At 37.7% G+C, this 15,310-nt stretch overlaps 1 protein-coding gene across 3 annotated transcripts in view; it reads right to left on the bottom strand.

Moving 5' to 3' along the window:
• Nucleotides 1–14,827, bottom strand: part of DSC1 (desmocollin 1) — a 30,789-nt gene extending 15,962 nt beyond the window's left edge. For 2 of the 3 annotated variants that reach the window (XM_002926661.4, XM_002926662.4), the window contains exons 1-8: nt 14,390–14,826; nt 11,053–11,137; nt 9,631–9,833; nt 8,369–8,488; nt 7,416–7,571; nt 2,198–2,342; nt 827–993; nt 243–377 (exon numbers count right to left, since the gene is read on the bottom strand). In XM_002926661.4, the coding sequence (XP_002926707.1) occupies nt 243–377; nt 827–993; nt 2,198–2,342; nt 7,416–7,571; nt 8,369–8,488; nt 9,631–9,833; nt 11,053–11,137; nt 14,390–14,452 (1,074 nt within the window). In that variant the 5' untranslated portion in view covers nt 14,453–14,826. Of the gene's footprint in view, nt 1–242; nt 378–826; nt 994–2,197; nt 2,343–7,415; nt 7,572–8,368; nt 8,489–9,630; nt 9,834–11,052; nt 11,138–14,389 lie in introns of all 3 variants that reach the window. The other variant, XM_019807422.2, reaches the window with a different exon arrangement.
• Nucleotides 14,828–15,310: the final 483 nt, after the last annotated feature.

Raw genomic sequence — 15,310 nt, 5'->3', positions numbered from 1 at the left:
ATACATGAACAGCATCAAGGGCTAAGAAGCCCTTAGATAGCCAAGAGAGTAGTTTTTTCCCTAGCATTTAGAAATAACTGGTCCTTCAATTATTTTTACAGAAATCATATTTTTTTGCATGTTATCTGTAAGTGGTAGCTCTTAAGACCGAATTATGCAATCTCACAGAACAACCAAATTTCTCGTGTGTTTTTTTGAAAAAGTAAATGAACCTAGGTAAATGAATACAAAGATATACTCACAGAAGTTTGAGTAAAATATGGTGGATTGTCATTTTCATCCTCAAGTGAAATAGTAATTGTTCCTGTATTAAATAAACCAAAAGGTTGGCCCCCCATGTCTCGCACTTCCATCACTAACTTGTATGTATCACAATGCTGGGAAAAAAAAGAAAGAAAAAGGTACATTGATGAACTCTGCTATTTCTTATAACTTGCAATTCTCATAGCCATTGCATAGGCTCTGATTATTTTACATTCCTTTTTGATTTTTTTTTTTACAAAAAAAAAAAGGCCACCTCAAATATAAATACAGAACAAGAGATTGGCTAGTTGGTATAATAGAAACCTGATAGGTCTAACATAATATTTCAAAATGTAAAGCTGTTGCACATCCACACAACACATCAGGTCAATGATCTTAAGTAAGAGCTTGTCTAACCTTGTACCTTCCCCAAACCTCTGTAGAGACAAAGGAAGTGTCCAGAGAAGCCCTCAGCACAGCCTGTATGGAAGCAAGCTTGGAGATGTGGCCAAACTCCTCTGGGAGTTCATTATCGGTTTAAATACAGTTTAGTGAGTCTAAAATTAATCAATCAGTTCATTACTTCTCTATCCAGTAAAGGTGTAGTTGTGGTGATGACACCTGTATCCGGATGTATGGAGAAGTGCTTCGGATGATCTGGAATTTGCTGTAAGATTTTATATTTCAGGCGAGTGTGCAGAGTGTCAGGTTCATCGAGGTCTATGGCAGTCACTTGTCCCACTGAAGTTCCTGTTCAGATAAATCCCATATTGTCAACGACTTAAAAGAGCGCTCTAATTGAATTACAAACAAACAAGGTATGGTTGTAGCATATTCTCCCCAAAATGACGATTATTGATTTTACAAACAAGTGGAGTGTCTTAAATGCTCTCCCAAACTCCAAACTCCAAACTCCCCTCACGTGGAAACTTCAATTATGTGGGTATTCTGAATAACATGATCTATATTCCACATGTCTGAGAACATCCACCCCACCTTTGGTAAGAGTGGTTCTCAAATTCTTCCCCCCATCCCACCACCCAGTTCACAGACCATTTTTGGATGGGACCTTCTCTGCATGTCTTGTTTCTTTTATAGGCCAACTTGATAATCTTAGTTAGAGGAATACCATAGCTTTGAATACGATAACAAAGTTTTATACCTTGATGTTTTAATAAATGTGCTGAATTGTTAATATATGCAAGTAATTATTAATATATGTAAGACAAACACTGTGTAGCAGTCTGAGTATCATTTGGACAAGATTTACAGCCCAGAAATCTGAGTATGAGAATGTTACTTTAGCAAACCACTAACTATGAAAAAACAATGTTAAACATGCATACATACATAAAGAAAAGAGAATGGAGGAGGGATTTCCTGTAACTTTTTTATTTTTAAAATAAACTGGATAATCTTCTGCCCGCTGATGTGCCTAGGTCACAATCCTGGCTGCCTATGACATCAAACCAGTTTAATTTTTTTAAATTTTTTTTGGAAAATATGCCAAGTAAATGTATATATATATATATAGTTATAAGTCAGATAAACATTTCCATTTGTTGATATATTTTGGGGTCCTTGAAAATGTACTGAAACTTTGTAAAGATTCAAATTATTTATTGCTTTATAAATGCATCTATGACACCTATGTACCTGGTCAAAATAGAAAATATGAATAGCAATTGCCTGTCACACATTCATATGCATTGTGGCTTAATCTAACAAAGTTGGTAACTTCATGTATCAGCCGCCTTGTACATGTGCACAGCAAAAATGAGCACAAAAAGGTTTGCCTTTGAAGAGTACATGATCTTCGAAGATTACAAAGTTTTATATAGAAGATCCTCGACATGCAAGCATTTTTAAATGTTTTTGCATACTTGTGTTTAAAACATTACCGAGGAATTGAATTGAAGCAAAAATTGAGTGTTTTCCTGAGACGTGAACTTACCAGTTCGACAATTTTCAGGCACACTAAAGACAGTCACTTTGTTTTCAAAATACGGAGCATTATCGTTATCGTCCTCAACTTTGAACAGCAAGGGGAGTGGGTACTCCGGGGCATAACCGTCTGCCGTTGTGGCATAGGCGTAGAGCTGAAAGATAGGCAAACACTGTCAGCTTGTTCTCCAATGACACCTTACGCACAAAATTAAGCCTATCAGTTGGGGAAAGACATAATGTTTAAAAAGTCATCCGCAAAAGAATATGCAACTAAGAACTTGTGCAATGGAAAACACACCAGCACAGTGGATGTGACATATGGCTTTAATCCTCCTGCAGTGTCCACAGGATTCTCCCACCAAGGACAATGCAGCCCAGGTAATGAGGCTACTCCATTCTCTGAATTAACCGCATGCCCTTCTGCTTGTTAGAATGTATGTAAGTTTCCCCCAGCTATGCTAATAGCAAGTATTTTATTAAAGTTTATCAAAAATATGATTCCATTTAGTAACAGATTTGCATATATGTATAAATAGATATCAACTCTCTTCAGTGATTCAATTACAAATTCTTTTCTCTATTTACCTGCATGTTCTCATTTTTCTATCATAAACATATTTCCTGCGTAATAAAAGTGCCAATAAAAACATATACACGTTCCAAATTCCATCTTAAAATGATCTATCTTGGTTCCAAAGGCCAGGATTTAATGTCTTTTTCTTTCAAAGACCATCAATTTATTTTTGCACTCCTCTAATGCGGTTTACCACCCCCACCAGCAGCACTGTGGTTTTCATCACCACCATCCTATCCGGATGTCACACTATTCAGCCTTCCTATCAATCTTTTCCTTTCCCCTCAGATTTTGCATGAATTTTTCTTTCTTTAAACTGCTGCCATTTTGAGATTTTTAGCTACAGAAAACTATGAAATTGGTTTATGTCTCTATAAGATGATAATTGTCCTCAGGGATGAAACCTGAGACATTCTGATATTTGTATGCCGAAGCTCCTAACACAGTGCCCAAGTCGGTAATTCTTCTGTAAATAGCTTTGTGCACTCAATTCCATCCATCTTTACTTTTTGAAAGACAAACTAGCCCTTAAATTGGTCCTTTGTAAAAAAATTATCGTAAACATTCTCCATAGAATCATTTGTAAGGAATTCTACTTCCTCACATTGGCCTTCAAATACCTCCCTACCTAACCTAAGTCCGTCCTGCTATAATTCACACAGCTCCTTGCTAGTGCCTCTCTGCGTCAGAAATGAAGATCATCTTGCTCCCACCATACAATCATACAATCACTTGTAGTTTGAAATAATAGTGTTTCCTGATGTTTAATAACAAGTAAATGTCATTATCTCACATTCCACGGATTCAGATGTGGTGATTTTGTTTCGGGTACTATTTTGGGTACACGGTTTTATTTATTTATTTATTTATTTTTACTAATGATGGGCTAACTATCTCCAAAATAAATCAAAATTGAAATCATTATTGTAGAAAGGATAATCTAAACTAGGAATATAACTGAACTTTAAAGCATAGCCTAGTTTCCTAGGAGAATCCATTTATGTGCCTGTAATAGAGGAACTAATTATAAATATTTTCTTATTTAGTCATTAAAGTAAACTCAATAATAGTACTGGTTTTACAATAGAGTTCACGTTATTTTATACTGCGAGCAATAATCACATACTTGATTATTGCTTTAAGAAGTATATAGAGTACTATACTTTAAAATTAGTGATATTTTTAGCTGAGTTAGAAGAGTATTATTTAAATTTCATGTGCATTTTTGATATATTGTTTCTCCCTTGAATCTTCTGTAGCTTGAAGAATCTCATATCTTTTAGCCCTTTCCCACTGCAATTTGCTGATTTTTTTTTTTTTTAAATCTTTGGGAAGATGGGAATAGTTGCCAACAGGAGTGGGAACTTGAGTTTGACGTTGTAAAGAAAGCTATCCAGTGTAGACTGGGCAGAGGTAAGGGAGAGCAGCAAAGCTGAGTGGGTACAGAATGTTATTAGCAATATACATATAAAGACAATGGATGGACCAGTGTGGCTGAAAAAGAAACATATGTTGCAAGATAATAAGGCTCTGGTTGGATGGGAAAGGGACTAGGCTGAAACCAATTTTTCCCTGTGTATTTACAAAAATACAGTCTCCCCAACACTCAAAGAGAAACATGTTTGCAAATGTTTTCTTTCATAGAATAGCCTGGAATTGTTGAAGAAATTCCTCTTCTTATACAACCATTCTTTGAAAAGCTTGGATAAAACGGACTTATACACATCCTGGAAAGATTAGATGAATTTAATGGTTTAAGACAAACTCCTCGCATTGCAATAATGGTGTGACTCATCCAGAAAAATACTTACACACCAAGATTAAATAATCTAACATGGGGCAAGAGAGAGAACAGGAGCACAACGAGGATGTGTATTGAATTAGACCCACGACAACCTGTGCCAATAATCAATGAAATAAAATTATTTCAAGTAACAATAATTGAGTAATACATAACATTTATATAGGTTAGATAAATGCAAAAAATTGAGAAATCCCATCAAAATCCTGTTTTGAGGACAAAATCCTAGAGCATGTATATTGTGTGACCTACTGCTAGAATATTTTTAAAAAGCCGTATGGTTTACATATTGATTTTACCAATATTTAATATGAGTATTTAATGTTTGCAACAGCTCTGAGGTAGATAAGACTATTAGTAGCCCATAAGACAGAGAAGGAAACAGATTCTTGAAGGTCGACCTATCCAAGGCTAAAAGAAAAAGAGGCAGATAATGAAGCTCTACTAATTTCCAGAGAAATAAGCTTTCCAATATAAAGCTAGTAAGTGAAATTGGTTTGATAGAAAAGCAAAGATGTATTATTTTAATTTACACCTCTATGTTGACAGAGAAATCTTCCATTCTCTATTGCCTCAAGTGATTTCATGTTTCATCATGTTTTCTTCTGGCTGTTATACATCCCTTTATGAATATTACTAATTTGCAAGTGGTATTTCTTAGTATCAATTCAGTCTTAACTACGTTAAAGGGAAATAGAGAAACATGGGTAATTCTGACATAAAAATTATCCAGAAGCCCAGTGTTAAGCCCAAATTCCAAATGATTTTATTCCTTTTGTCCTTTAAAAGATGTTTAAAAAAATAGCAAAGTAACTTTTTTTTTTAAAAAAAGTAATCTCTACATCCAACATGGGGCTTGAACTCACAATCCTGAGATCAAGTGTCACATGCTCTACCAAGTTGAGCCAGTCTGGCACTCCAACGAAACTTATTTTTATTTTTTTTTAAGATTTATTATTTATTTTAGAGAGAGAACGTGGGGGAGAACGGCAGAAGGAGAGGGAGAGAGAGTCTTAAGCCAACTCCAGGCTGAGCACAGAGCCCTAGGCGGCACGATCACCACCCTGAGATCACGACCGAGCCAAAAACCGAGAGTAGGTCACTTCACTGACTGTGACACCCAGGCACCTCTCTCCCCCGCCTTTTTTTAAATAAAACTATTCTCTCCTCCTTTTCTCCTGGAATGATCCAGTGAGAAGCAGCTGATGACTGCAAAATTCAAGAACACGATGTTATCGGCAGAGGAAAAAATGAAAGGTACACTGCCACAGCGGAATAGGCAGCTTATTATTTCTCCTTGGGAATGACTACTAGGGTTAGAACTTTTCTTACTATAATGGATCTATAAAAGGGGCAGAGGGATGCCTGGGCGGTTCAGTCGATTAAGCGTCCACCTTCAGCTCAGGTCCAGCGTCTTGGGATCGAGTCCCACTTCAGGCTCCTTGCTCAGAAGGGAGTCTGCTTCTCCCTCTGCCTGACACTTGCCCTGTTTGTGCTCTCTCTCTCTCTCTGACAAATAAGTAAATAAAATCTTTAAAAAGATGGGGGGCAGAGAATTTACATACTTACACACACACACCTATATCTATAGATTTATCCACTTTTTATTTGGTTTCTTGATAGACAAAATGTTTGCAATCATGCTTAGCATACCTCTCCTATTAGAGTCTATGTAAGCTATTTCTTAAAGTAATAATTTGATATTATTATGAATAAAGTATGCATATTCAGAGAATTTGGGTGGGAGCATAAAATTATAAAGAAAATATGTCATTCTAATCCAACCATTCAATTTAATTATGAAATCCCTAAAGTGGGACATTTATGTTGTTCTAAAAATTTCACCAGCTTATCCAGTGCTCTGACATCCTTAGGATGAGGTCTGCACTCCCCCTCCCCCCATGATCATTCATTTCTTTCATGGCTGCCTTTGTGTGGCTGCCAGTTCCTGCTTATCTTTCAGATACCTGCTAAGATGTTACTTCCTGGACTGCCCAAGTATGAGATAACTTTTCCCTTATATGGACTCCTTTAACAAAGAGTTCTTCCATTATACTCATAATTCAAGAATCCAAGCGCTTAAACAATTCAACTCACCATCTCCCTGAAACTCACTGTGAATTTCTCCTATATGTCAGGTTAGACCTCAGAACACTAAGGAGATATGTGAAGTTTGAAAGAGAAAAAAGAAAGGATTTAATTTTCAAAAGAGCTAGAATCTTTCTTTGGGTCAAATTAGATAGAGTAAGAGGAACTGGTAAACTTATTCTGGATTACTAAAGAAATAAAATGATACCCATGGTTCTCATGGCTGGACAATCAGAGAGAAGAAAAGAAGCACAATATTATTCAAGAGGTGAAAGCAGTGAACCTCAATCTTAGGAAATGTTTAGAATTACGTTGGGTGACTTCAAATTTTCAATTGCTGGGGCCCCATCCCAGAACAATTAAATCAGAATTTCTGGGAAGCGACCCAAGCATCAGTATTTTTTCAAAAGTTCTCATGTGATTTATAATGTACAGTCAGGTTGAGAATAATTGAAACCTGTTATTATAGGGAACTACAAACTCAAGAAAATTCACTGCTGTTGTCCCAGGGTTCTACAGATCAAAGCCTGTCCTTTAAAATCGTGTTGTTATATTTTATATAGCTTTTCTCCCCTTTTCTTCCCTTATGATACCCATTATCTTTCATTATCAATTGCACTAATAGAAATTTGAAGTTTACATTATACCTTAACAATTTTTAAAATAGTAAATGAAATAATTCTTCCAATATGTAAATAAGCAGCATTGAAAATATAAAGACAGTAACTAAAAAGATAATGCTTAATAATCCAATAATCTTACTGGAAACTGTTCATATTGCTCGCGGTCTATGCTTCGTGTACAAAAGATATCCCCCGTGTCCTTATCTATGTAGAACAAATTGAAGGGCTCTTTGTCCACTCCTGGTCCACTTATGGAGTAAAAGATGGTGTAATTCTGTGCAGCATCAGACTGGACCTATAACATTAAGTGACAATTTAGTAAAAGAACAGATATGCTATGGTAAATACCTTCAACCTAACCGGTTGTGATGCTTTAATTTTTATCATGTGCTCTTTCCTAGTCACCTATTCTTTATTTCCCTTTCTTACTTACCCATCATCCCTCATATTTTTCAGTTTGTATTCATATTCTGCAATGTGCAAAGCCACAAACTGGATCATCTATTTGATCCCAAATTCTTTTGAATTCTCTGCATATTAATGGAAAATGTTGGAACTGAGCATACCTTCACAATTCCAATTCACTTAATTCTTATTTCTATACAAAGTACAGTAACAATTTCAGTGGTTTTGAGTTATTTGGAATGGAAACGGTTCTGATTTTAAAAAGTAAAAATAATGCAACCTTCCACCCACAATTAATTCATAATTTCAAAGCTGGCCTATTTTTACACTCCAGCTAGCTGGCAGTGACATCACCTCTTTGGTAAACAAAAATACTGGTAGGTACAACTGAATTATGCAAAATCTGTAGGCACGTCCTCTGTCCAAGAATGCCGAAGTCTGGAAGTGTAGTCGGGAGAATGTGGATATCGATTTAAGAGCATCAGAAAATCAAAATATGAAACTTGTTTCTAAATGCTGAATAGGATTTCAGTGACAAAACACACCTTTTTTTTTTTCCTAGTTCTGGTGAATGGATGATCCTTACTAGCACAAACAGGTTAAAGCCCTGATTCTATTCAAATGTAAAGTTTTAAAAGTAAACAAGCAAAACCTCTACTATATAAAGTCAAATGAGGTAAAATGCACCTGCTGAACATGTTGTGGAAATGGCCCTAATGAGTTCTCCATTAGCGAGCAGGGAATAGGGGCCCATCGTCTCTTGCTGCGTTTGAGAACAGCGTCTCTGGTGTGTCTCTTCTCGGGAGCCTGCGTGGGAGGAGAGATGAAGAAATACAGCCCCGCCTCTCGTCAGGAACTGTGATTTTCACATGTACACCAACATGAAGAAAATGAGTGAGGGTTGTACATAGCCATATCACAGGGAATACCCAAACCATTTCTGCTTTTTATTAAGATACACACACACACAAGAACCAGTTTCATTCGATTTAACCAGTTAATCAACCAGAACTTTGTAGGGCATTGCTGAAAGATGCCATCTTGAGAAGTATAAACCCCCTAAACAGAGATAATCCGTCAACAAATATCTAAAAACTGATTTTATTCCAATATTTATTAAAACACTGGCACCAGTACAAAGCATTTGTTTAAGTATGCAAAGACAGAGGTCAGCATTCGTTCAAGTAAATTTAATTTTATGTGATGTGGAAACTCTACAATATGAAATAATGTTTTATAAGCCTTCTCCCAAATTTATCATATGTGTAATGCATATTAAAGTACAAAGCATATTCTAAATTTGGTGAAGAATTCTTATAATCAAAAAGAGTTTAGCCAGGGAAGTCTCTCATAAATTAAATTACTTATTAAAAATTTATCCCACAAGACTTAAACCTCATTGTGCAGAATTTGCTTAAAGTGAGATTCACGTGAATTTCAGTAACCTCTCCCTTTCCACTCCTCGGTCACTAGCGCTCACGGCAGAAAATGAGCCTAGAGCCAGAACATTCCAACCAGTCCTGTGGACTGGCTATACTTCATTCTTGGAAGAGAGGGACCCCGGTGACATTTTTCTGTTAAGATGGGAGTAAGCTTTAGACAATCTCTTTAAAGTGACTGAAACCCACAGTCACTTGGGAGAAAGCCACGCAGGGTGGAGTGCCACACCTCTGACCTGAATCAGTTTTCACTGAGTTTGAGACCCACCCCTGCCTGTTCTTCACGTTGTTTCTGCTAATTGCCACACCTCAAACCACTATCTGAAACCTTTGATATTCTGACCTTGCTTTCGGGCTGCAGAGCTGTTCGTTTTTACACCATTTTGTAGATAGCTCTACCACTCCTCGGAACGGTCTAGTCTTTACACAGGTTGCTTAGAAGTGGAATAAGCAGACAAGTGAGCGTTCAGGAACAATGATTTTAGCGTGAATCATAAGCAGATTGTATACCTTCTTTCCTCTCACATCCAGTACAATTTCTATCTTTTTCTGTTCCTGGCTCTGGCTGTCTGAAGGAAAAATGGAAAAGCTCTTGCTTTCAGAAGACAAAATGAGGTTGTGTGTTGTGTAAATGGAGCCATCTTCTAGAATCCTGAAGTCAGGATCACTGGACAGGATCAGGCTGGCGGACGGGAAGCATTCCTTCAGATTCACTGCAGGGAAGACATTAGCCGTAATTTGTAAAATAAAACAGGAATAGAACAAGTTTTACAGGAATGACAACTGTCAGTGAGTCCATGAGAAACAGAAAGAGGGAGGTTACCCTTGCTGCTTGTTAAGTACCTCCTATTATAAAATTGAGGGGCCATGGAAATTAAGTAATTAAATAAATGGAGTCACAGTTTCCATTATTTTCATCATAAATTAATTTGTGAAGAGATATAAAATATTTTCTTAGGGTCCCTGGATTTATTGTTTCCACTTTAACTCTTACTTATGGCTTGTACATATCCATACAAATTTATCATTTTATATGTCGTATATGCATATGGTATCAGTAGATTTGGAACATGTCTGCAACAATCTTTGATAACAAAAACTATCTTGCAAAAAGTAAGAAAACTGGCCTCTCCTTAAGTAATACTTAGTATATAAGGGGGTTGTTATCAAAATATTTCCTTTACAGATTCCTTTTTAACATATTTAGCGCATTTGTTATGTGTCTATAGAGTATAGGTTGTATTGTCGTTTAAGTGTTTTTAGAAGATATAAAGCAATGGATTAATTTAAAACTTCAAAGCACTGGGCTACAAGATGCCTGTCTGGGAACAGATACCTCTTCAGTATTCAAGGTGTAAACTTCAGGCCGAGGAAAAACCTGATAGAAGGAATGTGACCCTTGGACTCAGAGCAACCAACCCATGCTTTATGAATGGCTGCGATAGTAAGACTTGTGGAAACTGTATTTGACTTTCCCAAGCTATTCCGTGTGACAAATCACACACATTCGTGGGGGGTGGGGGGTCTTTGTTCATTGTAGTCAACCTCAAGCACAAATATTATTTGGGGGCATTTAAATTTTAATACATCTGTTTTCTATCTAATCAATTAAAGAGCATTGCCTTTGGAATTTGGGCAACAGATTAGTTGATATGAATTAAAACATGATTCTGGTTCCTGTACCTTCATTCGTGTGACCCAAGCTAATGTAGCCCTTTGATGTTTGCTAATTTTTCTGGCAAGAAAAGTATATAACTAACTTGGTACTTTCATTGTTTCTAACCACTACCAAAACACAAGCAATCCATCTTTCATTTTATGTTCATTTTAATGCCAAGGAGCTATTACAGGGCTTTATCCCAAACTTTACAAGAGCAGCCTGAAGCTACACGTAGCAGTTAACACTATGAAATTCTTAATACTGTTTCTCACCTTTGCCTACAAGTGTTTCAGCCTGAAGATGAGAAGGAACTTGAAGAGAAATTTTCTGACAAGCATCGCAAGAGAATATTAAAACCTCAAGAAAAAAAAAAAAAGAAAAAATCAGGAATTATATTTGATCACAGACTTATACATTACAGTTTTGTCTTATTGATAAAAATGTTAATTTCAGAGACAAATTTACCTTCTAGACCTTCAACATTTTTCATATTCATTTCATTTTAAAGATTTATTTATTTCATTCTAGAGAGAGAGAAGGTGGGGGTGTGGAGGGACCGAAGGAGAGGGAGAGAGTCTCAAGCAGACTCCATGCCTGATGCCCGATGCCTTGAGCCTGAGATCAGGACCCCAGCCAACACCAAGATTGCAATGCTCAACAGGCTGTACCACTCCCGCACCCCCTTATTCATTTTATTTTTATTTCTTTATTTTTTTATTTTTAAAGATTTCACTTATTTATTTGACACAGAGAGAGACAGCCAGCGAGAGAGGAAACACAAGCGGGGGAGTGGGAGAGGAAGAAGCAGGCTCCCAGCAGAGTAGCCTGATGTGGGACTCGATCCCAGAACACCGGGATCACGCCCTGAGCCTAAGGCAGGCGCTTAATGACTGCGCCACCCAGGCGCCCCCCCTCCCTTATTCATTTTAAAAGGGAAAAGCAAACGAAGTGGCTTTAGGGGCACCACAGTCATTCACTATTAATGAAAAATTAAAATGAACAGTAGTTCTTAGAACCAAATCATATGGTATCATTTAAAAGAAATGGGTTATAAACAATTGATTTTACATAGAGATTGTCATCTCTAAGGCCATTCATAAATGTCACTCTGATTTCTTAGCATGAAGAAAGTACTTAACTTTGGAATTTAATGATCACATATTTGTACACAAATCATTTCCACAGCCCCGCACAATTTGAGGTTATAGTTGATTAAGGCTAGAAACCATGAGGATTTTTTTTTTTTAACCTTGTAAAGAACAACACCCACAAATCATCACTCATCTCAGATCACTCCTGGGACTGGTTTGGCATAACCTTGAAAGAATGATCTCGAATCAAAAAACTAGCCTACAAAGTAATATAATTCAAAATATAGAGAGTAGCCTTCAACAGGTTAAAGATCAGTAACTAAATTCAAGACACAGCTATTGTTTTCAAAAACTAGGTAGTTAAAGGAAAGAAGATAGACTATCTGGGGGAAAAAGTTATTAGCTTAAAAGTGTTGACAGGTTCGAAACACAGTTTGCTGCTTCTTTTTTTTTTAAATTTTTTTTTATTGCTTCTTTTTCTTGGCATTTTGTATTTATTTGCTTCCTTTCTGTTTATCAAAATGACTGCTTTTTGAATATTTAAATATAAGGCAGAGCAGAGCTAGATTTCCCAGAAACAGGTCAATTTTATGATTAATGTTTCTGAGGACGTATTTCTAGAGTCATGGGACCTATTATTTGGGAGAAAGAGAGGGCATTATCGTTCATACTCAGAGTGCGTATTTCATTTCCAACTCAATTCAATTCCATTAACCATATTGTATCAGCCTATTTAAATAGTTTGTAATTTTACAAAAACTCTGTCATGGGGGTAATACCAAAAATTGTTATTTAAAAAGTCAATTTGTATTCATTTTAATTAATTAATCACACTTATTTTTTTTAGCCTCCATTATATTTTCACAACTCCCCCACATTTCCCTTCCTAGAATGTAGCATAAGCCTAATCATATAGTCATGAAATGCTCTTTCTGTTTCCAGGGCTCTGTTCCAATAGCTTGTAAGTTACTGAAGGGGAAAAGCCACACCTGTCTTGTTCTCCTTTAGAAACTCAGTGCTCAGCACATAGTAGGTACTTAGCAAATAGCTGCAGAATGAATTTGATGGAATTGTATTCAGTTTAATTCAAACGACCACTTTTTAAAACATCAGACATTCTTGTCTTTTTAATATACTCATTCCTAATGCCAAGGAATAAACTAAATTAAATCCCAAGAACTTTCTGAACATGAAGAATTCTATTAGTAATGATCTAAATATATGAAGAGTATTTTGTAAATGACAAAATATATATACATATGTGCACATCTGTGTGTGTATGTATGTGTGTGTGTGTACAGACATATATCTAACCTATATATACACACATATTATTCTCCTAGAGTATAGCCACATTCCCACTCCCACACCGATCTTCTTTCCTTCCTGCCCTAGGACCCCCACTTCTTTGTTTCTGCCTCTGTTCGCAGAGCCAATGGAGGTCTCCAGGAGTACTGTTCCAGTCTTCAATTTAAATTAGCAGCTTAATTATTTAGAGGGAGGTGGGGTCAGACACCCTTTTAGCTATTATGGGGGTTAAGGATGGATGGGCAAGGGATGAACCAAAGGATGCTGGACACAGCAGAGAGCAGAAGCAAAAGAAATCTGGACAAATCCCTCAGAAATCTTTCACTGCATTTTACCATATTAATTTAAGGTGGTCTCTGAGGTTGTTGTTGTTTCCCCCCCTCCAAGCAGTTACAGAATGAGAATGGGACCATCAACCCTGCATCATATATTTATGTGGAGAAAATGTTTACCCCTATACAGTTAAATCTTTAAATTCTGAAAATATAATTTGAAGCTAAAGTATTTTGCCAAAATGGAGAGGGGGAAACAAGGGAATTCCCAGGTCAGAAATGCCAGGTGGAGATATGGGACAAGTCTCCTCTCCCTCATCCCCACCAAAGAAAAACAACACCTGAGTACACACGTACAAAGCTCTGAAAAACCTAAGTGGAAGCCAACTGAATAGAATTTTTTCAATGATGGTCACATTTTTCTTTATTGCTTTTTTCAAGTTAAACCCCTAGCTCAAGCTGGGGGTTCTGCTCTTCTCTTAGCTCCTGGTGGGTAAAATGAAAGTCCTGGATAATTTGCACCTTCACCCAGACTCCTTTTCCTCTTCTTGCAACTCAGTGGAACTAAGCATGTAAAATACTGACAGCTTATTTAATGACTCCTAGCAAAAGCAAACCTCAGAACCTCTGGGCCAAATGTCTGAGGAATTAATTCATTCCACTAATCCTTAGGAAAACACCACAGCAAGACAACAGGGGATTCCCTCGAAAAACTTCAATGTCCTTGCAGTGGGCACGTGAAGAACAAACAAAACACCTGCCATCCCAGGTCACGGGTTTCTCAACTCTTCCTTGAATTTTCCTCCGCTCTGTTTTTGTTTTCCCAGTCTATCTTCTCTGCCTTCCACTGCCACCCCTACTCTCTTTCAAGCCCAAACTGGAGGGAGGAAGCACGTAGTGACATGCTTAAATTCCCTAATCCTTTGGTTGTTACTCACCAGGAGACAGAAAAGGAGCTGGTTACAGAAGATGCTCCCTGGGGTAGCAGAGGCCAGAGCCATCAGAAGTGGTCCCAATGGTCAGGGATGGTGGCTGGAAGATAGGGCAGCTTGGGAGGCACGGGGTGGCTTAAGCAGATTCCCAATGGCTGGCACGTGTGCAGGGTCTGCTGCGGCCACCTTGGCACATCTGAGCTGGGCTTGGAGGAGAGTCAGGAGGCAAGTGACAAAAGACAGGAGAAGGAGCAGCAGAAGATTTGCTTTCCTCCTATTTCCAGGTCAGTCCTCCTCCTTCCAATTCAATAACCTCTGAATGTGAAGAGGTTTTCCTACAAATGGGGAGGGTAGGGTACGAAACACCCCAAAACCCAGTCACTAGCTCCTCCTCACAGCTTTCAAAATTTCTTCTGCCACTTGACACATAGACAGAAGCAAGAGGGAACACCCTCCATCTTCCACCCTCCTCCTTTTCCCCCCCAGGTGGATGCTCCCCAGTTATTACCCACTCCCACGTCCTCCCCTCCTTCTTGGCCTTATTAATCTATCTTGCCCCTGGGTGCAAACAGAAATGGTGCACAAACTCCGTACAAGGAAGTGATGTCTCCTCAGCTGCCGTTTTGGCAAATCAGGGGCCATATGCATGTGCAATCACAGCCATCAGAAGTTATCTCCCCATCTAAGCGTTTAGGTGTTGTCTGCCACAGACAGCTCTGGAGCTCCTCCCTCCCTGCAGAGGGTACAGCGGCCACCTCGGCGTGTTCACTCCCTGTGATCGGCTGGCCACTACGGTTTGGTCTCCTAGGTATCACAAAGAATTTAGCAGAGTGTATATAGACCTCATAAAAGAAAATAAAGAAATAGCCGGGATGTAATTTTTTTTATGGCATTCTTTTTGATACTTGTGAGGCAATATATATTTTT

This window comes from Ailuropoda melanoleuca, unplaced genomic scaffold, assembly GCF_002007445.2.
Source record: "Ailuropoda melanoleuca isolate Jingjing unplaced genomic scaffold, ASM200744v2 unplaced-scaffold6034, whole genome shotgun sequence".
In the NCBI taxonomy this organism is placed as follows: domain Eukaryota; kingdom Metazoa; phylum Chordata; class Mammalia; order Carnivora; family Ursidae; genus Ailuropoda; species Ailuropoda melanoleuca.
Note: the sequence above shows the minus strand (reverse complement) of the source record. Positions and strands in the feature narration are given on the sequence as shown.